The following is a 25468-nucleotide window of genomic DNA, read 5'->3' as shown; positions in this document are numbered from 1 at the left end:
GATTAGAAGCACTCAGATTCACAGAATCAAGAGTGGCAATTCAGAAGGATAAAAACCAAGTCTGCTGATAGTCACTTTTATGTAGTAAGCAACTTCTTCCAACCTGCACAGCCACAAAAAGCTGGGTTTATAACCTTAAGAAATGTCAGATACTTTCAGACAGAACTGCAGAGAAAAGGAATATCATGCAAGGAAACCTCAAAGGTGGACAATGCTGCCTGACCTGCTTGCAGCAACTGTTTCAGCTCCTTCATACGATTTGCTGACCCTGATTTCCTGTAGATGCCCTCGGTGTAGAGGCCGTGCATCTCCACATACTCCAGCAGCTTCTCCATGACAACAGGAACTGAGTTCCTCTCACTGGTCAGGGAACTCACACACACTCCAAAGTGACGTGGTTCTGCATCCTGTTCATTCTGGAATTGATACAGGTCAAACCCTGTGCATACCTGTTCCCAAGCTAGTCAATTCCCTTGTTGCATGCTACAATTACTTGTGCATCCAGACACAAAAAGCCTTGGACTACAGCGCAGATTTCCTGAGCTGCAGCAATAAAGAAGCTTTCTGGTACACATGGAAGGATTTCTTTAACAGTTTGTCCAACACAGCACCAAGTGTTGGACAGAGAGTTCCCAAATTAGTTTGAGTATCACCTTTTAGAAGATTTCTGAACCGTTTAGGTTGTGTTTCTGCAACTGCAGGACCTGTCTCTGACTACATGCAGGCAGAGGAGTGAATTGAAACATTTAAACCTTTCTGCTCACTGTTCATTTGCTAGACAAAAAGGCAGCATTTTGCGTGCCTGACTCTCAGAATCACACAGTTCTTACCTTTTTTCCACACGACATACAGCTGCTCTGGATTTTGGGCATGCATTTCTTGTGACAAGTCAGCTTGCAAACTGGAGAGAAAACAATTGTTAGCAGCACTGCAGACACTAAGGATCTCCCCTTAGCACCGCACACACTAAGCCCCTTCTGTACCAGCCAGAGTTACAAGGGACCTGCACGCAGTGTAGGCTGAGTGGCAGGCAGGAGGTGCTTCCACTCACCACTGCAGAGGCAAGCCTTTTCCATGGGCCAGATGTAGGAGCAGCAGTGCTCACACGACTGCCGTATGCTCACTTGGTAGTTTGTGAAAACGTGGCCGTTGTGTTCTTCAATCTGGAGTGAGACAGAATGAAACTAAGGAATATTCTTTTTATTACTGTTCTTTTTAATGTGTCTACCTTATCTTAGATTTTCCACTTTTATTTCACAGTTACAGCTGATGGCTTTGACCTTGAAAACAAATTTAAGCCTATCAAAGCAGCTGCGTTTGCTGCATCGTTTCATCATGAACTTGTCACCTTGATTAAAGTTCACCAGTGCAATGCAGTAGCTATAGTTTGTTATCAATATTTAGTATTTCAGTTTAAACAGTCCCATGACTCTGGAGGATCTTTGAAGTCCCTTCTAACTGAAACCATTGGCAGAACTTCAGTACAAAATCAGCTCTTTCAAGAGTGTTTTCATCTGTGTTCTGTGAGCACAGCTGAGGACTTAGATAATGGCCAACAAGAAAGCACTTACTGCACGGTCTTGTTTCCGTTTCTTCTTCTGGGCTTTGGTCTGCTGCAATGGAATACAAAACTAGCATCAGTCTTTGAGATTCAGACATTTCATTATTCCTTGGTCTTTTTCTCCCTATTCTGCATCTCCAGGCATTTGAGACACTGTACTGGAGCATCAGCTTGGTATGAGAGTTGTCTGAACTTCTTTAAAAATCAACTGAGCTTATTGCCTGATGACAGAGCAATTCCAGCTCTAAACATTTCAGGCAGCTCCTAAGGTTTCGCCAAAGGAGATGCACAAACACTTTGAGATTGTGAAAATACGAAATTAAATAATGAAGGACTCAAAAAAGGTGCATCAGTGCTCAGAATGTGACAGAAAGGTGATCTGTGTATGGGAAGTGTTTCTCAAATAACAGAACACAGGGCACACATTCCTTATCCTAAGAGAGTGCTGTTACTTAATTATCCCATAAGCCAGTTACAGAATAAGTTTTATACCTTGGGCTGCTCAGATTCATCTCTTTTTGTGTATCCTCTGATGAATTCATCCAGAAGGGACTGGAAAAGATTCAAAACCAGCTTGACTTCTTTCTCTTCCCTTTTTTGGGCCAGATTTGTAACTAGAAGTTGGTAATTTTCTGCCAGATCTTTGTAGCCAACGTGGATTTGCCCATTCTAGAAAAGGAAAAAATATTATTCAGAAGAGTCCTTTTGAATACTGTTGAGACAGTTTCATCTTTTTATGTGTTTAAGTTCAGAGGTGAGGAAGCATGTTCAGGATTAAAGCACAAAATAACAGCTCACAACACAACAGCACACTTCCCAAGTTGAGAGGAGCACTATATTGAGACAAGGCAGTGTCAGAAGAAAAGGGAAGCAAACTGCTCTGCTTAAGGTTACAGCAGAGCTGTAAAACGTTCTTTTTCAATTCTAACATTGAGCTAAGAATTGCTGAATTGCTTTGATAAAGAGCTGTAGTTCAAGCAGTTAAACTGCACCCTCAATTCATTTATCAACTACCAACTTTTCACTTAATTGAGACTTACTACTTACAGGAGCAGAATACATGGTCTTGATGTTCCCTCTGAACTTCTCAGTGGCTTCAAAAAACAAACATTCCACACCAGACTTCTGGGAGCGCAGGTCATTGATCTGCAAGGCAAGCAGGTCTGCATTAGCTTGCACCGAGACAGGAACATCCCCAGTGTTCAGCTTCAGTTGCTGGGTTAGTTCTCTGTGATCATTCTGTCCAACTTCCCCTTTGCTTTAAATCACAGTAATAAACTTCATCTAGCGAAGCAGTCTAACACTCCCCACAGAGCCAGCACAGCCTTGAGCTTTCCCCCAGGTGCTGCCCCTTACCTTGTTCAAGAGGAACTCATCCAGGTGTTTCAGTTCATTGGCGTTGGCAATCTCGCGGGCCATGGATGCTCTCCAGTTCTGGGACACACTGGAGATCTTGCTGATCTTTATGGTCCGGTTCTTCCTCACCTTGCTGCTCTCCTTCCCGTGGCGCTCCCCAGCCTGCAGGCGACTTGGCTGTCCAGAGGAAGCTGGGAAAGAAATTCAGTAGTGGATTACAGCAGGATGCCCGAATTCTGCAGGATTTGTTCCCGTAACAAAGCATTACAGAAAATGGAACTCATCAAGCTGGGGATCAAATCACAGCAACTCACTTTCTGAGGCTTTCTGGGTTCCTCCTGTCTCTGGAAAGAGGATACAAGATATAAGGGATAGGCCTTCTCCTTCATCAATCACATCAGGACTCTCCTTTGGAATTTTCTTGTCTGGCTTTTTCCCCAAGAGTCTACGCAGAGGACTTTTAAAAGCAGACCTGAACATAAAACCAGAGTCAGGTCTGTCACATCAGAAGCACTGGGCACAGGTATCACAGTATATCAGAGGCTGGAAGGGACCTCAACAGATCATCAGGTCCAACCCCCCTGCAAAGCAGGATCACTTAATTTAGGGTAGTCCACACAGGAATGCATCCAGGTAGGTTTTGAAAGTCTCCAGAGAAGGAGACTCTACAACAACCCTGAGCAGCCTGTTCCAGTGCTCTGTCACCCTCACTGTAAAGAAGTTTCTCTGCATGTTGAGGTGAACTCTTCTATGTCCAAGTTTGGACCCGTTGTTCCTTGTCTTATCACTGTGAATCACTGAAAAGAGCCTGGCCCCATCCACTTGACACCCACCCCTCAGATATTTATACACATTGATGAAATCCCCTCTCAAGTCTTCTCTTTCTCCAGACTAAATAGCCCCAGGGATCTCAGTCTCTCTTCCTAGGGGAGATGCTCAAGTCCCCTAATCCATGGCTCTCTGTTGGATTCTCTCCAGCAGGTCTCTGTCTTTCTTGAACTGGGGAGCCCAAAACTGGATGCAGTATTCCAGGTGTGGCCTCAGCAGGGCAGAGTAGAGAGGTAGAAGAACTTCCCCAGACCTGCTGGTGATGCTTACAGTGACACAAAGCAGCAGCACAGCTACTCCCAGAGCTGATGTCAACACATTTCTCCACAACCAGTCTCAGGATGCCCATTTCAGGTACCAGTGGAAACTCCCCTAGTTCCCTTTTCCTACAGGCAGGCCAGGCACACTCAGGATATGTACCTGGCATCTATTTGCTGACTCGTGGACTGCAGGGAAACAAATGCATCTGAGGTAGGTGTGAGGTCACTGGGCCTCTTTTGCACAGCCTGCTTCTTGGGGCTTTTTCCTTCTTCTATTGTATCCGGCAATGGCTGCAACAGAGAGGAGTCAAGAAACTGCATATTGACTGAAACAGATTCTTTAAATGCTTTTTAAAATCAGAATGGTGAAAAAAAGTTTGCTTCAAGACAAAACACTTTACCCAACAGATATCAGCTTACTAATGCAAGATCCAAATACATGTAATGCTCTGATCAAGGGTCTGCTTATTAGAAATTAAATTTCACACGTTGCATAGCACTTCCCAATTACATTTTCACATGGGTATCATGCCAAAACTAGAAGAACTCCACCCAACCAAAAGAACACCCCAAACCAACCCACCTGAAGAGAACACAGGTATAGAGAACACACTATAGTAAATTAGTCACAACTAAGTAATAATGAAGTATAAATTAGGGATAATTAAGTATAAATAGGTACAACAGCATCAGTACCTGGTTCATAGCAACAGACTGGGCCAGTGTTGAGAGATCACTTAACGAAAATGAATTCCCCTTCTTTCTGCAATGGTACAAGACCAGTTTCAGAATGTGCATTTTCTAAGTCTGTAGTCTCTTAATATTTACCTTTTCAATCACCCACACATCAGTGTTACAGCTGAGAGAGAGTCCTGACCAACTCCTGCAGCTCACATTCAGATGCAAAATATACTGGAAAAGTTAACCTAACCTGGGGATGCCCAGATCCCCTGCTGTGTTAGAGGGATGACACTTGCAAAGTGCAGGTCACTAAAACCTTGTCTGCAATGGACAAAAGGCACATGGAAATAAACTCCAGAGCCTGCTCTAACTCTAGTCTTGGCTGGCCACTTGAACTCAGCGAGGCAGGATTTGCATCTTTTGTGAGCTTCTGAACACATTCTACCTATACAGGGTCAACTGTATAGGACTGGGAGCCAGGGAGCTCTATTTTCTCCCAACTCATGTCCAGATGCACAGGTTCTCAGCAGTTCTGTATCTTTAAATATCATAGCTGGCTGTTTTCTGAAAACATATAAAGGATGAGAAAGTTGCCCTTACTCAAGCTGCTTCTGAGGAGACTTATCCACACATGTTCTCTCATCCAAGGACTGACTCAGCATGTCATTCTGACCAGCATCGGATTGTCGCTTTCCTTTCCACTTCTCTCTCTTGTACTTCAGCTTCCCTGGGTCATCCACGTATCTCTGGATTTGGGAAGAAGTGGGACTGTCCAGATCTTTGGCAGCCTTCTGCACAAGGTGTTTGTTCTTCTCTCCCCAGCATTCAGCCAGCACGCTGGGAAGGTTCAGTGCAAGATGTGTTGGCCTCTCATGGCCGAGGAGGCTTTGGCTGCCTTTCATCTGATTCCCTTTTGTTTCTGTCCTGTCCAGTGCCTGGTCATCTCCTGACACAGGTGGCTGCTCAGGAACAGAGCTGCTCTCTTTTATCTCACTTGATGCTGGTGTGTCTGAAAGAGCCTTCTCTTCCCCTGAACTTTTCTCTCCCTCACTGCTGCTCTGAAGGACAGCATCCTGTGCCACCAATGTCTCTGAGGCTGAAGGAATTTCCAGGACCCCTTCAGAAGAGGTTGGCTCCCCCTGCCAGTGTGGTGGCCCTTCAAAGGAGAGCAGGACGTGCTTGTTCTGTAACTTGTTGTGCTCCAGCCCCCTCTGCCGCCGGGACTCGCGTTTCTCCCTGCTACTTGGGACTCTCTCGGCGCTCTCAGGCACGTTCTTCTGGAGGGAAGTGGCTTTTTCAGACCAGTTCACGTTTGCAGGTTGCTCATTTGGTGTTTGATCATGGTCCCCAGCACCCTGATCCAGCTCTGACTTGTGTTTTACAGGCAGTCGGTCTGTTGTTTTTTCACTGTGCTCATCCTTGCTTGTATCATTCTCTGCGACCTGACCTTCCTGCCTCTCTCTCTGCTTTTCTTCAGCTTTCCGCTTTTCTGTGACCATTTTCTGAAATCTGTGAAGAATTGATAATGTGAAAACACAAATATTTAATGCCCAGCAGTCAAGGAAAGTATCCAGCTGTTCAAATGCAGCCTAAATGTGAAGTCCAAATACAGTCCCAATAGGACTGGATGGAAGTCTGCTTCTCAGGACTGGCAGCATCAGTGCAGCTCAGCTGAACACTGCTCAGAACTAAGTGCTTGATTAGCACCCCCCCAGCAGCAGCCATTTGATGGGGACTACAGTATCCCATAGGAATGTCTTCAATCAGCACATTACACAGAGCCCGAGCTTGGCACGGAGCAGGCTCACTCAGTGGTTGAAAGGCCCTTTGCATATTGCACTGCTCCTCTGTCTTTACCTTTGACGTTGTAGATGTCCTCTGTACATGGCTTGCAGAAGACAAACTCTCCTCTTCTGCTGGAGGTAGCATTTTCTCTCCCTGTACCTTCGCCAAGCTGCCTGGATGCACACAGCTGCGCTGCTCCTCTGCAGCGCCAGCCTAAGGCACCGGGAACGCCAGCAGGCCTTGGAGGGGAGAGTTCCCAAGTGAGGGAGGGGTACTGAAAGCAGGGGGTGATTTGAGATGGGCAGTTTGTTGGTCAGGAAAAGCTGCTGGATACCTGTAAGACGATGGCTGCCTGCCGTGTCCTGAGGAAGCGCCTCCTCTCCAGACCCATCCGCAGCCAGCTCTGCAGCAGAATGATTTTCCGCATCACCTCTCTGTGCAACGTATCCTGCAGCTTCTGCCGCTCAGCCTCCTTCATAAACACCTGCTCAGGCCAAGAGAGCCCATCAATAAATGCTTAGAGAGAGCCTCCCAGCTCCCTACCCAGAGTACATCCACCTGCCAAACGTGAGTGTAGTGATGAACCAAACCTCGTCAGCCAACAGCGCACCAAAGAGTGAATCAGATTTGGTAAAACAAAAGGAGTATTTGGATTCCAAAACATGCAACTGCACATCAGAGACTTCAAATCTCAGAACCCTCCTCAGATGCAAACATTGACAAATGCCAAGAGCAGCAATTTCCCCAGAGCAGCACCCACACAGCAGAGAGCTGAACAGTGGTGCCAGACAGCAGGCTGCCACCAAGAGGAGGCAGCTAACATCTGCAGGAGGTGAAGCAGGCCACTTACATACAAAATGCAGAAAAGAGCAACAGCTGCAAAGGAGCTGCACAACATTTTGCAGGGCACATCAGCATTTCTTACTGGTTATGGGGGGGTTTCACAGACCTTGGTTTTCCCTATTTGATAGTAGTTCTCATCCAATTTTAGTTTATTCAAATAAACACAGATGTCTTCCTTAGAGGCTTTGGCATTTTTGGGCAGCAACACCTGAAACTGGTCTATGAATTCCTGTAAAAAGCAGAGGCAGCAAGAGATCAAAGTCAGTAAGTACTTCATGTGGTCTGAGTTTTAGCTTTATTTTAGAACTCTAGCTAAGACATCTAAGCTGTAGGGGTTTGAAAACATTTAGTTGTCACTCCAAACTGAATTAGTTTTTCCTACTCTCCAAAATGCAGGCTTCATTCAGCCTCCAGGTAACAGCAAAGATCACAAGTATGGGAATCCATGGGAACTTTTATAAAGACATGCAGTGATAGGATGAGGGGTGATGGCTTCAAACTGGAGGAAGCAGGATTTAGATGAGAGATTAGGAGGAAGTTCTTCTCCATGGGAGTGGTGAGGCACTAGAACAGGTTGTCCAGAGAAGCTGTGGAGGCTCCAAACCTCGAAGTGTTTGCAACCAGGCTGGATGTGACCTTGAGCAACCTGGGCTAGTGGAATGTGTCCCTGCCCATGGCAGGCATTTGGAACTAGATGACCTTCAAGTTCACTTCCAGCCCAACCCAGTTTGTGATTTCATGATCTAACAGAACCACACACAGAGAGAATTTTATAGAAACTAATGCCTGTAGGGAGACAGCAACATGCAGCATTGACCACTCATGTCTGCAACACAGCACTCTGAATGCTTTCATCATGCAACAAGTAGGATGACTTACTGGTAGGTGACTCACACAACAGTTCAGACAACAACTTGTTACCCTGAAGGTTCCGTCAGAGTTATAGTGAATTTCTACAGTTCATCCCAAATGGATGAGCTTCATGTGAATACAGGCACAAAAAAAAGAGGAAGCTCCCCACAGCCAGACATTTCTGACAGCATGCTGCACCTCCAGTTCCTCACATACCTGGAAGGTGTACTTGGCACTGTAGCCAGACCTTCTGATGCGCACCGTCTCCAGCATGCCAGTGTACCTCAGCTGCTGAAGCACCAAGCTCTCATCAAACAGCATGTCTTTCTGAAAGAAAGCAGCAGCTAGTAAATGCCCAAGGAGTCTGATTGCTGTCCAGCAGAGAAAGCGTGTTCTGATTTCACACCCTAGTTGCCTGGAACGCCAGTGAAAAAGTCAAGAGATCCATCGCAGAGCTGGAGGACCTGAATCCTCAGCTAGAGCAGCCCAGTCTCACCTTCTCGGCATTGGAGCGAATGCAGCGGATGAAGAACGGCTCAGCTCTGCCTAGTGTCTCCAACAGCTTGTTCAGGGAAGTCTGCAATGCAATATTCAGAAACATTTTTCTTCTTCAGACAGCAGCATTCTGAGTTGCAGTGGACAGCAACCCAGCTTCTTCCTTGGAACTAAGACTGTTTCAGACCTGGATGGCTCTGCAAAGCCCTATTTCACCCAACCCAGGGGGTCCCCCTCATTGCACAGCAGATCCCTGTACTTGTTTGTACCTTTTCTCAAGGTAATTAAAAGTGGGGTTTGCAAATGCTGGAACAGCAGGGATAGATCTGTAGACAAAAACTGCTCCAGAGAGCTAACACGATTCTCATTCTAAGGGTAGTCTCTAAAGAAGGTCTAACTTTAGTTAAGCAATAAAGCCTTACTTCAGACAAATCCCAACAAACTCACTTTGCTTTTCAAGCAGAATCAGCCTCAACCAGCTCAGGAAGGCCTGTTCCCAGGAGGTCAGGGTGCATCCAGAGCTGTCTACCACCACATCAGTCACCCACCTGGAACTGTGCACTTATGCTAGGGGGTTTCTTCTTCTTGTGCAAGTGCAAGAGGGATTTGGTCGTTCGGTCATGCAGGGTCATGCTCACTATAAGCTTCAGAGACTTGGAATCCAGCAAGTTCTAGAAGAAAGTTTTCACAATCAAAGTGCAAGTCTCTTGTCTGAAGGAGAAATATCTCTGTCTGCTTCAGAAAGAGTAAGAGTGAAGCCAGGTCACTGGAGCTCCATGTTCAGTGACATGTTACACTCCATCACTATTTCTAGTTTGGCCCAAAGCATCTCCTTAAGAGTGAAACTTTTCCACTGGCCCGTCCCAAGACTGTAAGGTGACAAAGGTGGACAATGCCACCCCTGTGTTTGCCTTCCATGGCCTGATTAGAAAGGGCTTCATGTATTGATGGCATCTCCAGCCTAATTAAACAGATGCCAGATGTTAACTCTTCAGCAGTTCTTACAAAGGTGAACATTTTAACTATCCTTTTAGACAGTCAAAAAGGAAGTTTGAGACGGTAGATGATACAGCTTCCCTATGCTGTGAAACAGCATCTTCTGAGGCGAGCTCTGTCAATCAGAATGAATGTTCACAGTGAAAAAGGAAACAAACCAACCAACCCAAGGACCCCGAGAGAAATGTAAGTTTACTGCATAACTTTACCTTGGGAATGATCTGCTTTTGTTTCATACCTCTACTTTTCCTGTTAAAACATTAAAGATGATTTAAGAAAAATCCAAAACTCCACATGATGTTTGGTTATTTCAGCAAGCCAGATGTTGGTGCAGTGCATGAGGCAAGACAAAGGATAGATGGAAATGAGCACAACAGCATCAGGGTATGTTCATGCATGTCTCTTACAAGTGATCAATGCAAACAATGCAAACTGCTTCAAAATTAGTCTTTTTGTTAAATAAACACTGTAGGTATTGGAAGCTTTTAAAAGCTATTAAAAACTGCAATGTTGCATACTTTTCATAGAAGTTACTCTATTTAGCTAACTGTGCAGTCACTGAATTCCTGTCATAATAGGAAGGCACTAACAAATTAAAATACACAACTCAGACTCACTACTGCTTGTAGCAGGACCCCTGTGAAAGCACTCAGGTCAGTCCCACCACTCCACTCAGGAACCGCGATAACAGCTGAGAACCTCCTGGGGCACTACACAAACCTCAGGCACGGCTCTCATCCCTCACAGATAGGGATCTAGAACCTCTGGGCTGTAGCTCATATCTTCCAAATTCTAAGCACATTAACTAAGGCATTCTAAGGCATGTTCCAACTCCATGCCACCCAGTTTACACTTATCATACAGTGGCCCCCCCGACTGATTTTCTTACATGCATGCACATGAAAATAGCCTTAACCCTGGAGTGTTAACAGCATTACCATCCGAAATTTCAGGAAACCATCAGCTACAGCTTCTGAGATTTCATTGCTGAATATTTGCAACAAGCTTGCGTGACAGAGGAGGGGATTTGAGCAAGTTCACACCAAAAGCAGACTCCACTTCCAGCTAAGGCAAGGAAGCAGCAAAGCTTTCTCTACAGCCCTGGCACTTTTTAGGAGGAATGATTTTATTCTTGGTCATTTCTTTGCAGAAGACTTGGGACAGGTCTGTTTTTCTGGACTGCGTTTACTGCTTGGTTTCTGTTGTACCGTCAAAACAATGCCTAGGGCACCAGAACTCACATGAAGTGGGAGTGGTGTTGAAGCAGATTGAGCGACCGAAGCAGCTTACAGGGATCCTCCCCCTGCCATGGGAGTCCTTTAATACTTGCGATGATTTGTTCATGCATGTCTCTAAAATGATCCACAGGAAAAGAAAGGTGGCAAACAAAGAGTCATAGCCATGAGAGAGATAGAGTAATCAAACCCCAAGAGATCCCATCACCATGTGCTCTCCAAATAGCAGCAGGTCAATCCCAGACTACTTTTTCCTAAGCATGAATGATTCTGATGCCAAGTCAGCCCTTCCTGCTCTGTCAGTGCACTACACAATTTCATTAAGAGGGCCTCATACTAAACTTACCCTCTAATTCTACCTTTCAATGTAAAATCTTCAATTCAGAACACAGAGGGCAATTTAGCAAAGTGTTCTCAATGGGCAAGGAATCCTTTTGTTAAGGTAAGCAGCCTTTTCAGACAGAAATAAGCTTTTCTTATCATGAAGCAGTAAATACCTTTATAGCTAGATATGATTAACAGAATACATCTGCTTAAGCAGACTTGCATCAGAAGAGTATGGTAAGAGCCAGCTACTACAGCAATACAGATGGAATTTCATTTTCCATTTCTGTTTCAAACATATCCGTGTTTTGGATTTCAAAGTAAGCCTGGGATGGTCCCTAATCTGTGGCAGATTCCAGTGTCTGAAGCATGCACTGAGCTTGTGAAGCAGTGTGTCTTGGCAGAGAACTTACCTTCTTTACTCTCCAGAGAGGCACAAACCAAAAATAACAGAAGCGTAAGAATCACTTCTGACTGTCAGATGGCAGCACTATTCTGAGCTGCTCTTTGGGGCAGCACCATCACTTCAGATGGTCACTTGCTTTCCTTGGCACCTCTGAGCCGTTTTGAATATCAATATTTTGGTTCAAGACATCAAAAGTAAACCAAGATCTTACTCCATGACCAATCCTTTCACCCAAATTATATCCTGAGTTCTGAGTTGCCACAAGTAACAGAGGCTGTCCAGATGGAGTAATTCCAAAGCACCATGAGGCCACCACATTGTGTACCTCAGGGCTTCACCTTTACACAGAGCATGCTCAGACAGTCGGTCTGTGCAGGAATGTGCCTCCCTGGCTGTTAAGTGCAAGCCTATTTCTACTTACTTCTTGTTCTCATAAAGAGAAATGATGTCCTCAAAAGCATTTATATCGAAATCCTCAGAACAATCAAACGAGAAATCAAGCACTGAGCAGCTGCAAAAGGAACACGTATAAAATCTGAACACTTCATGGAAAGGCAAATATGCCTGTAGAGAGCAACGCATGGAGGTGGTTCTGTGGGACGTGCCCTGACTCCTACGCATCTCATAATGCTGTGACACCCATGAGTGCTCCTGCAAACACTTCAGTGATATGGACTGGCTGCAGAGGAACACATAATGTTAAAATCAACAGACAAAAAGCAGACAACTCAAAAACCAGTGGTAAATATAAATGAGGCTGTCATCACCATTTGGTAGTACTGGATCTCATGTGAAATAAAGCAGAGCATTAATTTGATAGCATCAAAATGGTCAGGCAAAACAAGACAGAAGATATAAACCAGGCTATCCTTGTGAAAGCTCCAGCTGAGATTTGATATATGACACTGTGGCTCAGAGAGTCATCTGCTTTCCCCCAAATAGGTCAGAAAACGTGTTTCTCACCGGTAAACTTTTTCTACGGGTGTATTTGATCTCTGGAGTTCTCCAAGGGGAACTCTGGGTCCTTGACGTACCACTCCTGTTATGAAATAATCAACAAGTTGAATTTTGACAATGATATGAGCATCACAGACAAAAAAAAAAAATATCTACCCAAGGGCCTGGATTTCTGCTCCAGTACTTTAGCTATCAAGCTAAATATCTCTTTCTCCAACTCCTTCCTACTAGAGAGCAAATTGCAGCTGCTCAGAAAAATCACTTCAGAATTACTCTATGCTTGCCCTTGTTGACCTTTATCAGGTTCCCCTCAAACTAGTTGTGTCAACAAGCAGTAACTGATTGCAGAGTACTTGAGGGTGCTTGCAGAGCACTTTTCTCAGTTTATACCTGCAGCCTTCCGGGCTCTCTGACGCCCAGCCTCTGCAAAGACAGCCATGGCTCTGACGGCAGCACGCAGCACGGCCCAGCGGAACACAGCCACGGGGTCCATGCTGATCAGCTCCCGGACATAGGCACTGTCACTGCTTCTCAGCAAAGCGACGATATCTGGTCTCATGTAATCCATATTTTTCTCTCTGAAATCCTGCAAAACAGGCACACTGAACCAGAGGCTCTCAGGAAAGCTGTGTCCTGAGTCCAGAGATCAAACATAATTCAGAACAATCCATTGCTGTGACCAGCTCTCACTACAGTGAGCTTTATCCTGCAGCCTACAACACCACAAACAGAAAATAACTGTGAAGTACCTCTAGGGACACATCTGACCCACTCTCAGCAAATTTTATACATCTTGACAAAAATAAATAAATATTAAAAACAACAAAAAAACCCCAAACTATCAGAAAGGCAAGGAAATTGGGTTGTGTGGCCAGCAGTTCTTTCACCTACTTTTATCTGGTATTTAACTTTTCCAGCAAAGTGTCGAATAATAAAAGCAGGCTCCATCACCGGGGTTCCAACAAAGAACTTGTTCTCCTCGTGCTGCTGTTTGAATTTTGCAAGTAGAGTTTGGTTGGTAGCATGTGGAAAACTAGGAATACAAAACAGAAGAGGTCAGCTCCAATACTGAGATGCAAGATGACACCAACAAACACCTATTGATCCCTATGGGAATTATCCTATCATGCAGGATCTCTGTGCTTTGACACACACACACCCCCCTGTATGATGGTTTGAAACTGTCTCTTTCATTTTTCTTTGCAAAGTTCAAGCAGAGAAAGTGAAAGAATGTAAATAAGCCACTATTTAGTATAAGAAAGCAAAATAATGATTGCTCAAAACACTTCCATTGGATAGATAGAAATGTTTAAGAACTACTACTCAAAACAAAGCGGGGAGTCTGCAGTTGGGGCAACTTGCTGGGCTGACTGGTTGCTGTTTCTTCTTCTCTTCTGGCTGAAGATAACACACTGACCTTGGCGAGCTAAGTTAAGTTTTCTGCTTTAACTAACACTGGTTTCTGCCAGGGGAGTCTGGGGGGGAGGCCCCTGGGAGAGAGGCCCCTTGGGGGGAAGCAAAGGGAGCTTGGTTGTGCTTTTCTGTTGATTGTATATATTTGTAAATGTTGTGAATTTTGTATATCTGTACATTGTACATATTCATTGCATTTCATCATAGATTGTAGATTTTGCTTGTAAACACAGCTTTCATTCGCTTCCAGACTGAGCTAGCCTGGTCATTGTCGGTGGGGGGGGAATTTCAGCTGCCACTGACACACACCTGCCTCGACTCTTAGAGATGGGCTTCATTTCTGGACCGAAACGTAACAGCTCACACACAGCACAATATTCTGAGGTTTCAAGTCTGCATCAATGCTTCCTCCCACTTCACCAGTCAAATTTAGCTGCTACTAACCATTGCCAAGCCTTACACACCTGCCATATATCCTCATTGCAATCCCTAATACAATGCAGTGTTTCTGAGTTTGCTTAAGCCAAAGTTCAATTTTAGCATCAATTTGTATCACACCGTATTGCAGTCACCAGAAGCAAACTACAGCGTAGATCATAGTCATAATGGTAGGGGTTGGAAGGGACCTCTGGGGACCATCTAGCCCAACTCCATGCTGACCTGTGCTTCCCACGACTTCCCACTCCTTTAAAAGGTGTTCTATTTCTGTTCCCATTCACAGTCCTTCCCTCCTCCCTGCCACAGAGGTTTTCTCCAGATGCTGTTTGTTGCTTACTTGCTTTCTTCATCCAGAAGATAGAAGAGGCCAGTGGGCTTCTTGCTGATTAAGTGAATGCAGGCCACATTGTCAGTATAGTCAATATTATGCCAAGTGATCCCTTCACTCTTATACTCCTCCTGTGGAGCTCAAGAAAATTCCCTTATCAGTACAGTGCCCTGACCTTTTAACATCTTGTGGTCTAAATGCTGAAATGACCTCCATCAACAGCTATGGAAAGCTGAGTTTGTTAGTTTACGAAGCAGAAACAAACTAAGGACAATTTATAACCAAGAGCAGAAGAGTGGGTACACTGGGGCAGATTGAAGGCCCGCCTAGGAAAGTCACGCAACAGCAGATGCTTGGTAAAACTCTTTAAAAAAGAGAAAAGCAAGTTTTGCTGTGCAGTCCCACAAATCTGTAGATAAGACATTACATCCACACTGTGGGTAGGCAGATATTGAAGGAATTAAAGTGTATTTTTCTCTTCCATAGTTCTTATATTATGGGAAAGGAAAAATATTTACATATCAAGCTCCAGAACTTCCAAATTGCACTGGGAGGTGAAACTGAGGTCCCAAACCAGGCAGTGAAGTCCTGAGGAAGCAATGGATGTCCTAAGGGTCAGTGACAATCTAGCAAAGGCTTGACAGGACAAGCTTCCCATTAAGGTATGGAACCAACTCAGCAGGATTTCTTAGTGCTGTAAATGCCCATAGGAAGGAAAACTAGCAAGATACTAATGCAAAACACCTACATTGCACAGCAAGTTAGCTCTGTAAGTGTATGTTTAAGGAAAGACAAGGAGCACCTCTCACTGTTCTGATGCTGATTAGCAATTATTATTTCTAAGAAGGTAGAACTCAGCCTGCCCAGGCCCAGAGTGCTGTGTGCATGCCACCTGTGCAACTGAAACGCCACTTCCACAGACAAAAAAGCCTTTCTTTAAGAGATATAGAGCTGGCCCTGGGGGCACTCATGCTGCAAGAGATACATTCAAGGATTAAGCCTATTTGAAAAAATGGCATTAGAAAGAAGAAAATGATGTCACTATTTACTCTGGCTAGCCATGGCTGTCCTAAGCTACCAATGGGGACCTCAACACACAAGGGACCTTTGGTGACTCTCCTCTCTTTAAAATGCTTGTTTAAAGTTATCTACACTTTGGAGACAGCACAGGACATTGCCTGGCAGAACATCTCTTCAGCAGTGACCCAAGAATGATTTAGCACAAACCAGGTCTAGAGCAAGCCACAGTCTACAGACAGGATCTGTTAGCTCTGTGAGATGATAGCATCTGCAAACAAGTAAATCAACGGAGGCCAGCAACAGCAGGATTCCAGAGCTACAGCCAATAGCAACAGGCAGTTGTATCCCCTAAGTGCAGTCAGGTAGAAGGAGCAGCAAAGATTGGTTATTAAATAACCAATGAGATCTGCCAAGAGGAACTCCCCACCATTACACAAAACAAAAACCTGAAACAAACACCTCACCTACAGATTTGAAATCTCAAAGTTCAGTTTTATGTGAATTCTGTCTGGGATTGCGTAAATGTCTTTTTAGCTTCTTGCAATCAAGCAGAGACTTAGTACAAGACCCCACTACCATTAGTGCATATAGAGCACTGAAAGCTGCAACCTTCAAAGAACAACAAGCAATAATTAAGAGATTAAAAAGTAAGATTTTTGGAGATATATTCAAGCAAATACAAAACTCATGCCATGGGGTTTTGCAGAGTAGTGAGTCAGTCTGCATAAGATAGGAGCATTTGATTTAAAAACAAAAGCCTGTTTCAGCAACTTTCATTTCTTACCTGTTCCAGTTTGAAAATATGCTGATTGAAATAATACTGAAGCTGCTCATTTGCGTAGTTTATACAGAACTGTTCGAAACTGTTGGTTTCAAAGTCTTCAAATCCAAAAATATCAAGAACACCAATGGACAGACACTGAAAGAAGATGCAGAAATCTAGTTAAACAACCAAGTCATGCAGTGACTGAACTGACAGCAGTAACCCCTGCAGCCAGTGCTGACATGGTTTGAATGCTGGCAGTGAAATCCACTGCAAAACCAGAGATGATTAAATATTACCAGGAAGTTTACTACAGGCTTCAGAAGCTGCAAAATTTATCCCAGATATCTGAACGCATCATCTACAGCCTTGTCTGCTAGCTCTACACACACAACTGTTTATAAAGAAAAGGTGGTTAAGGACAAAGAAGCTGCTGAAGGGTCTGGAGAACCAGTGCTGGTGAGGAACAGCTGAGGAGAACTGGGACTGCTCAGCCTGGTAGAAAGGAAGCTGAGGGGAGACCTTCTGGATCTCTACAGGTCCCTGAAAGGAGCTTGAATCCAGGTGGGGGTTGGTCTCTTCTCCCTAGTAACAAGTGTTAGGATGAAAGGAAATGGCCTCAAGTTGCACCAGGGCAGATTCAGATTGGATATGAGAAGATAATTCCTCCCTCAAAGGGTTCTCAAAGCCTGGCACGGGCTGCCCTGGGAGGTGGCTGAATCCTCCCTGGAGGTGTTTCAAAGCTGCAGAGATGTGGTGCTGAGGGACATGGTTTAATCTCAGCCTTGGTAGTTTAGAGAATGGTTGGACTGGATGATCTTAAAGAAACTACTCATGACTCTCAGATTTGCTCCAGAGAGCAGCTCACCGTAACAGACTCCTCCATGTCCTTCTTGTTGAGGAGCGCGTGGTTGATGCGCAGCACGATCCAGTCAAACAGAGCACTGTACAGGGACTTGGCCATCGAATCACGAGCTGTTATTGCCTGCAGATCACACTATCTTCAGAGCTTTGTTTAAAAAACCCATTTCTAGTTGACAGCAGTGTCACCCAAAGGTTACAAACCCAAGACACAAACCCAGCATTTCCCTTTAATGCCCACACCTCCCACTCAAGGCGAGGACGAGACACAGCAGCCAGTGCAGCACAAAGCAAGGCTCAGGGATTTCAGTTCCCCTGCCAGTGTTCCTGACTCACCTCACTGAGGCTGTAGGGCAAAATGAGTTTGTCATTAGCAGTCACTGTTTTTCTTTTTGTTAGCACTTCTACTAGAATTTCTCGTTTAACCTTCAAAGCAAGCAAGAACAAGAATCATTCACCCTCTGGCTCCCCACTGAGTAACAGAGTAGCAACATAAAACTGGCTCAGAGAAGCCCAGGCTCCTAGACAACAGTTACATTTCCCATCCATCAAGAGCATTACAATCCTTCAACTTCTTTAGGTGACTCTTGGCCTAGACTCATTCAGATGTTTCCCTGTGATGGTGAAGAATATCTCTACTAAGTAGCTCTCCAATAAGTGAGTAAACAAATTCTTATATTGCAACCCTAACCCAAGTAATTTCACCAATTTCCTCCACTTCCCCTCCCGTAAATCACATAACCCAGACCTAGATACAGCAAACTGGGCAACAAGATATGCAGGTAAGATGCTGAGGCAGAGCAAGATGAAAAGGTGCATCAGACATTAGAGCTGAAGAGGAATACTCTACTTTCAGAAGCTGGGAAAGAATGTCCAACGCTTCAGGAGGTCCTACTTCCAACCCTTCATCACGCCCTGTGGCTTTCTTCTTGTATGTAACGTTGCCCAAATACAGAATAGCTGAAAGTACTGAAAAAATCCTAAGGAACAAAAATTGCATTTTATAAGAATTGTTCTTGTGAGCTCATTAGAAGAGGTTAGTAAGACTTAATTCTACTTGAAGCCTGCACTCAGCTCTCCTTGCACTCTCCTGGATTAAATGTAATCCCAGTACATACACAGCCATGAAGCTTAACTAGCTATCAGTTATGAAAGCTTAGAAGATTTTATGAACACTGAGGGGTTCTGCTTACTGGGTCTTTGTTGCTGACAGAAAGCCAACCATCTCCATGGCTTGTTTTAATCTCTCAAAGTCATGTCGGAGATCTTCCCCATCTTCGATTTTCAAGTTATGCTGTATAGAGAGATCCATAATTAAAGGCAAAGAACAAAGCCCTAGTATGGCAAGAAAACAAGAATAATCCATTTTATCTTTAACCCAACAGACAACACTTGTCTGTGCATTGATAAATGCCTGTCAGACATTACCTGATTGAGGTAGAAATAATCTTCAGGTTGCTTGAGGTGAAATTCTTTACGTTCCTCCTCAGTGACTCCAAGTAGCAAGTAATAAAAGACGTGGTAGTTCCTACGAAGGCAGCACATTGCTCTCATGAACAGACAATGGGTTTGCTTTTACTCTGTATATTTTAGATGCTCTTAAACTCTTACATTGATGATAAGTGTGTTAGTAAATTGCATTCATCCCTTACCTTTCATCTTTTTCTTGAGAAACTAGGCGAGATTTTTCAAGCAGGTATTTTTCAACGACAGCCCTAAAGAGCAGCAAAACAAAAAAGATCAAAGAGAAGACGTCACAAAACAGACAGCCACTGTCAAGAGAGTTCAAATAGTGAAAACTGCACTAAAATACACAAGAGAGTAGCTAGACACTGTGTTAAATCTAGAGTAAAAATTTCTGTATGCATTAGACTGTAACTGGGCCTAGGAAACACCTATCTGCAGTGCTTGCTCCAAGCAGACACAACTGGAGAAAGGCGGACGGAGCGAGAAAAGTGCTGATGAAAAACTGCAAGCGAAAAGAAGATACGCAGAGTGCTAATGATATCTGCTCTGAGATTAACAGGAATGTAAAGACTAAGACCCCCCAGACATCCTGGATAGCTGTCTGCTTCCTACCCTAACCTACTAGATTTTTATGCCAGTATAGAAGTCAGTCTCAAACGGAAGCCAGCCAGCCAGCCCTTATAGCTTGATAAAGAAATCTCCTAAATGATAACCTGAACTCCTTGACATGGGATACAGTGAGCGAGGCGAGAGCTTGAACAGCTTTTCCTCATGCTGAAGACAAAACAAACATATTCAAATTGCACCAAAGTCCTGAGCTAGTGGAGCTTCATCTGAAACAGTGCCAATTTTTTTCAGAGTAACAACTCAAAGCAAATACAGCACAGAGTTCCCAGGCACCTGGGCTACTGTACACTGCAAACACCAAGAGCAGCGAAAGGAGCACCAGCCAGCAGTCACTGTGCCACAGGGCAGCAAGTTTCAGGCAGAGCTCCACACCAGCACTGTGTACCTGTACCAGCACAGCTCCATCCTGACCACATACCTGACACTGCTGGACATTCTGCAGATGCAGGCATGAAAGATTTAAACAGCTCTTTACCCAGCAAGATCCGACAGAGTGTATTTATGGCATGCCGTTAGACACACAACTACACAACTATTTGCACACAAATCACTGATGCCAAGTCTAAGTCTTAAGCATTCCTCAGCCCAAGCTGTTCTCACATGAGCAGAGCCTCAGAAAGACAGCATTTTGCATGCAGTTCCTGAAAGCAGAGAGCTCAGCCCCAGCAGAACCTCTTGCTGTACTTACCCTCGGACAATACCATTCTCTAAATAGTTGACTTGAATGAACTTTCCAAAGCGACTGGAGTTATTGTTGTGTGCTGTTTTTGCATTCCCAAATGCCTGTAATAAAAGCAAAATGAGTTAATTTTCAATTAAACAAAGTATGCCAATGCAGAGCTGCTCATTGCTCAGCCTCCTGCTAACCTGTACTATGGAAATGGCAGCATACAGGTCCCAAAAAGGCTGCTTAGGAAGCCCACACAGCTCCGCACAGACCTGTACTTGTTTACTGTTTGTCCCATGCAACAGTTATTGAGGGACTGAGGGAGGAGGATGACACATTCAGATATTTCTAAGAGTACAGGAAAGGTAATCACAGCTATAGAGTGCAAATTAGCCTCAATTACTATTTCCAAAAGAGCTCCTCATTCAAAGCTCTCTTACAACCAGATTTCTACTGTCAGCTTTCTAGAGCTCAGAGAACCCCAGAAATTCTCAGCCTGGGAGAACGTCCATAATTCTTCAGCCAGCCATTATTCCTGACCTGAAGGAATGAGTTAAAGGAGTTTTGCCTGCGTAGAGTGAAAATCCACAGGGCAATTCTGCTGTAACTTCAGAAAAGCCACTGGATTTCCACAGAGAAGTCTTAGAATCACAGGATTGTTTCAGCTGGAAAAGATCTCTAAGATTGAGTCCAACCATCAACCTAAGACCATCACAGCCACTAAACCATGGCTCCAAGTGCCATGTCTGCTTGGTTCTTTAACATCTCCGGGGCCAGTGACACCCATGGCCTTGTGCCCAGCAGTGCTTGTACATGACTGAGGTGGAGTTCAACCTTCTCAATTCTAGCCAGCACACTACCTGTGTTACCACGCAGACAGCATCCCCACTCAGGACTGGCCAAAGCAAGCAGTGACACCTTTCTGCAGCTACCAACCAACAACTTATCACCCAGATTAACTTTATTCAGAGCCTGTCCTGTATACAAACGCTTATGAGCCTTTGCATGAAATCCAGGCCAGCTCCTTACAGTTACCAAACTGTAAAACAAACAGCAAAGCAAAAGTGGAAGCTCAGCAACACCAGCACAGCTAAGGCATGCCTCTGGTCCCCTCTCACCAGCAGCAGCTCAGCTGCCTCTGAAGGACACCATTCGACTTTCCCTCAGTGGTGGAGTGAACTCTGACAGGCTGTACAACAGCAGACTTGCAAATTCATTCTGGAAAAACTTCTTGTTGCCAACTGAAGTGACCAGCTAACTTACCAGCTATATTCCAGAAACAAAAGCACAGCACACCCAGTCTGGCCAGGTTATATTTTTAATAACAAATATTTTGGCATTACAGAGTGAAGAAATCCCATAGCCCAAGCTTCCTGAAAAACTTTTCTTAGTGATTATTCATGTAAGCAATGAATCCACTTTAAAACCAAAGGCTCTTATGATCTCATGTGTCTGGTATTTAGTCAAAGCATACAGCAAATTCTTGCAAGCTGATATAATATTATCAGTTTTAGGGAAGTTTTCATGTACTGAATGGCTTTCTCATGAGAGTCTTTAACATCTACAACTTTTAAAGAACATTCCAAGTTGCTGAACATTTTGGGTGAGGAATCTTTTCTGGGTGGCATTTAACTTTAAAGTTTAATCACTTCTACCATATTCTTCAATACACTTTGACCAGTTAAGCACGATCAGCTTTCCTGTCACCAGATCATCTGACAGCAGTTGTGCTAGCACTGTACTTAATTTTTAACCACACTGTCTCAGTATCCTGTACTTCACTTCTCAGATGTTTGAGAAGTTAATATAAAGCACCATTTAAGGTCAAATCTCCTTTCATGGTTGGGGTTAAAGTCCATTATTCAAAGTCTAGCTCCTCGTTCACAATTTCTAAAGTATTAACAAGAGTTTATCTGCAAACTACTTAAAGCTTTGAACAGAGGTAAGCTGGCCAACCCAAAATCAGGACTGGGTAAGACACACGTTCCCAAGCGCACTAAGTATGTGACAATGAAACTGTAAATCCATCTCCATACCACACTAAGTGTGCTTACCTCTGTACTAGAAACGCTTGCTTTAACTCCTTGCATTTTTACACGTCAGCCTAGAAACACACAATTTACTTAGGTGTGAGAAAAATAAGAGGCCACTTAAAAGAGGAAGTTCTGAGCCAAAATGCAAACAACTTGTACATCAGAAGAGCCAGGGAGACAGGCTTCAGTTCACAGTACATGTTGATCTTCCCCAAGGATTCAAAACTTCTAGACTGAACGGAACATTCTTGAATAGTTCAGGCAGGCTACAGAACTGTTCATGCAAAAAATCCCCTGAAACATCCATTCAAGGAAAATTCCCTGGTAGCACTTCAGTTCCCTTAAGTAAAAACCCAAATGAGTCACCACAGTTGGGTTTTGAAGTGACCAACTCTAACAGCAAAGTTTAACTTCCACAAAGCAAAGGAAGGTTCTCCTTGCATGGCTCCCTGAGATGGAGCTCTGACTGTGGTGCAGCTCTGAATGACCTTTAGTGACCAGAGTCACACAAGCGCAGCCATGCTGGGAACATGGAAATCCCCGTGTTCACTGAACCTGCTCTGCTGGACCCAAAGTAGAAGAGTTTGAGCTGAATTCTCGGTGTTCTAGGCATACCACAGCACCACTTTTTGATATGCACTGGAGCTATGTGAACAGAGAAGTAAGTTTCTGAGGATTTCAGAGGAGAGCCCCACATTTCAGACAATGGACTCCAACAGCCACACTATAGTCCCTCTGACAAGTTTGCAAGCTGAGCTTTAAATTGGTCATTGTATTTCTGCTACCAAGGCCATTTCCTCATGCGTTACCAAATGCCCACTGGAAGTCTGAAGAAGCTGCAATACTGATGACAGCCAATCTTACTGCAAATCACAAAGTCTCTCTCTTCATGAGCATGCCCAAACATCAACAATATCTGCCTGTAACTCCAGAAACGGTTTTAATTTTAGCTTTGAAGCTAGAGACATGCACATTTCCCACTCAATGGACAGGCCACAGCACAAGATCTTACATCTCTACCTGGTCTCACACAGCTGCATCACATCTGGTAGGCCAGGATCTGAAACAGTTAATTCTATCTGCAGCAGCGAGATCAGCTGATCAAACAGCGCTTTCCACAGTGACCCCCTTCCTGTTTTGTATTTAGAACTGCAAACTTGAACTCCAGCAACCAATAAACCTCAAACTATTCTACTTCTTCTTTCAGGCAGCAGAAAGCAAGGCAAAAAAAGAACTTGCATAGATTCCTCGTTCTTTACAGAAAAGCTTTCTACAATCACAAGTGTAGCACATTTGAAAGTTCCACTTCCTTGCTTTTTCTCATCTTGCCTAAAAGCATTTAAAATGGCTTATTACTTTTTTAAACGAAGTGTTGCTACAGTTGAGAATATTTGAAGCTAAAAATTCCAGTGGCCACATGCCATCTCCTTGCTGTAGAAGATTCTACCATGAATGGTCACTACATCCATCCAAGCTTTCAGCTTTTCCTTTCAGATGAGAATAAAAGGGAGAGACGGAAGTCTCAAAGCCCAGCCTAAGTCTGCCCTGCTGCTACCTAAGGCAATGCCCTCCTCCTCACTTCCTGTTGGAAATGCTCTAGCAATAAAAGCCAAAACCATCTCTCCAACTAACAATGTTGATCTCTTCAAAGCAAACAATTCTAGAAAGGGAATAACTCCCTGAAGAAGGGAGTTGATAAATCTGCTGCAGGACATGCTGGCACACACAGGCAGGACAGCACAGAGCCATTTATGTTTCAGTGGAACGATCTTTCCATACAAACATTTACTTACAACTTGATTCGACTGCCATCAAGACTTTATAATTGCAAACATAGGTAACCTCTGCTCCAGAATTCGTGTGCAGTGGCAGAAAGTTAAGTCAAATATTAATTAAAAGCAACAGGAAGTCAACTGAACAGAAGGATGAATTAAGGAAAATCAATTAAAAGCAGTCAGGCAACACAGCCAAACACCAGTGCAGCCCAAACCATGGAGGTGACTCAAAGCAAGATTCAAACAGCAGAGAAAGTTTCTAAGAAAGCATTTTCACAAGAAGGCACTTTTAGCATAAATTTACCTCCAGAACTGGTCCCGCTCCTAGAATAGTTCTCTCCACGCCACTTGCGTACCCTTTCTGGCTCAGTGCTGTGAGGCAGTGAATTAAGAAGTTTGTGCTTTGAGTTTTCCCCGAGCCACTTTCCCCTGAAATCACGATGCACTGGTTAACCTGCTTCTTGAGCATGGTGTGATAAGCCACATCAGCAATGGCAAAGATATGAGGCTCCAGCTTCCCAAGCTGGTGATTCTCATACATCTTGACGTACTTAGGATTATAAATGGGCAGGAACTTGAAGGGGTTAATTGCAATGAGAATACTTCCTGCATAAGTGTAAATTTTGTATTTCAGAAAGCGGCATTTGAGATTCTCCAGGAGAGTTGTCTCTGTTAAGTTGGGGAGGTTGCACAAGTCATCAAAGTCCTCCTGATGCCAGGGAAGAAAACCCCTTTCCACCAACCGTCGTGCATCTGTCTTCTTGGGAAGCAACTGCATCTGGACGTACTTGATAGTCCCATCAGTGTTTCTCTCTTGCAAGAGAAAATAGTACCCTTCCTTCTGGGGATGCTCATCCTGAGCACGGCGAGGCCAGAGCAGAACTCGATGCACAGGTGAATCATTTATATCAAGCACCCATTCTTCACCACCTGATTCTTTCACTTCCACAAGCACATAATGTTTTGAGACATCCAAGTTTAAGATACTAATGACATCCTTGATGACATCTGAAGAGGTGCTGTCCTTGGTTGCTGTCACTTTGCAACAGGGAGCACTTTCGGTTGAGAGTTGGGGGTAAATATGAAGATTATAGGCTGCCTTTGCCTGGCAAACTGCACTGTCAGCATCTTTCAAACTCATTCTGTCCCCAAATGGGCTTCAGTCTTCACCCCTGCTTAATATGCAGTGCCCATTGTCTGAAAAAAAGATGAGAGAAGCCAGGTGTTAAATATCAGTGTATAAGATTGTACCAGGGGTTTATCTTCCTGAGAAAGAGAATAGTTCTTAAATAGTCAAATTAGTAAAGAACAAATGCATTCAGCCTATCTCACGCAGTGGAGAGCTGCCACATTATCTATCCCCTTCTCACTATTCCTTCTGTTCCTGTGCCATCCCTCCCTCTTACAGCAGCACAAGCAGCTGCACAGCCACAAAGCAAACCGAACTTGGATAAATCCCTACACCAAAACTTCCTTGTTTTCCCAGATTACTTTTAA

The 25468-nt window shown here is 44.1% G+C and overlaps 1 protein-coding gene across 1 annotated transcript in view; it reads right to left on the bottom strand.

Annotated features, from left to right (window-relative positions):
- MYO9B (myosin IXB) overlaps positions 1–25112 on the bottom strand; it is a 29714-nt gene extending 4602 nt beyond the window's left edge. The window contains exons 1-33 of the mRNA XM_054396337.1: positions 24276–25112; positions 20185–20279; positions 19055–19117; positions 18831–18930; positions 18596–18696; positions 18253–18382; positions 17739–17828; positions 17410–17526; positions 16563–16697; positions 14768–14889; positions 13471–13612; positions 12970–13165; positions 12586–12661; positions 12044–12133; positions 10899–11009; positions 9867–9906; positions 9210–9332; positions 8663–8743; positions 8383–8493; positions 7421–7543; positions 6806–6955; positions 6544–6710; positions 5287–6195; positions 4702–4768; positions 4166–4296; positions 3232–3389; positions 2918–3108; positions 2609–2707; positions 2054–2230; positions 1572–1613; positions 1052–1163; positions 831–901; positions 224–416 (exon numbers count right to left, since the gene is read on the bottom strand). Of these exons, the coding sequence (XP_054252312.1) occupies positions 224–416; positions 831–901; positions 1052–1163; positions 1572–1613; positions 2054–2230; positions 2609–2707; positions 2918–3108; positions 3232–3389; positions 4166–4296; positions 4702–4768; positions 5287–6195; positions 6544–6710; positions 6806–6955; positions 7421–7543; positions 8383–8493; positions 8663–8743; positions 9210–9332; positions 9867–9906; positions 10899–11009; positions 12044–12133; positions 12586–12661; positions 12970–13165; positions 13471–13612; positions 14768–14889; positions 16563–16697; positions 17410–17526; positions 17739–17828; positions 18253–18382; positions 18596–18696; positions 18831–18930; positions 19055–19117; positions 20185–20279; positions 24276–25112 (5350 nt within the window). The remainder of the gene's footprint in view (positions 1–223; positions 417–830; positions 902–1051; positions 1164–1571; positions 1614–2053; positions 2231–2608; positions 2708–2917; positions 3109–3231; positions 3390–4165; positions 4297–4701; positions 4769–5286; positions 6196–6543; positions 6711–6805; positions 6956–7420; positions 7544–8382; positions 8494–8662; positions 8744–9209; positions 9333–9866; positions 9907–10898; positions 11010–12043; positions 12134–12585; positions 12662–12969; positions 13166–13470; positions 13613–14767; positions 14890–16562; positions 16698–17409; positions 17527–17738; positions 17829–18252; positions 18383–18595; positions 18697–18830; positions 18931–19054; positions 19118–20184; positions 20280–24275) is intronic.
- Between the last annotated feature and the right edge of the window lie 356 nt (positions 25113–25468).

Source organism: Indicator indicator, chromosome 36 (assembly GCF_027791375.1).
Source record: "Indicator indicator isolate 239-I01 chromosome 36, UM_Iind_1.1, whole genome shotgun sequence".
Taxonomy (NCBI): Eukaryota; Metazoa; Chordata; class Aves; order Piciformes; family Indicatoridae; genus Indicator; species Indicator indicator.
The sequence above is the reverse complement of the archived record's forward strand: the minus strand, read 5'-3'. Positions and strand labels throughout refer to the sequence as shown.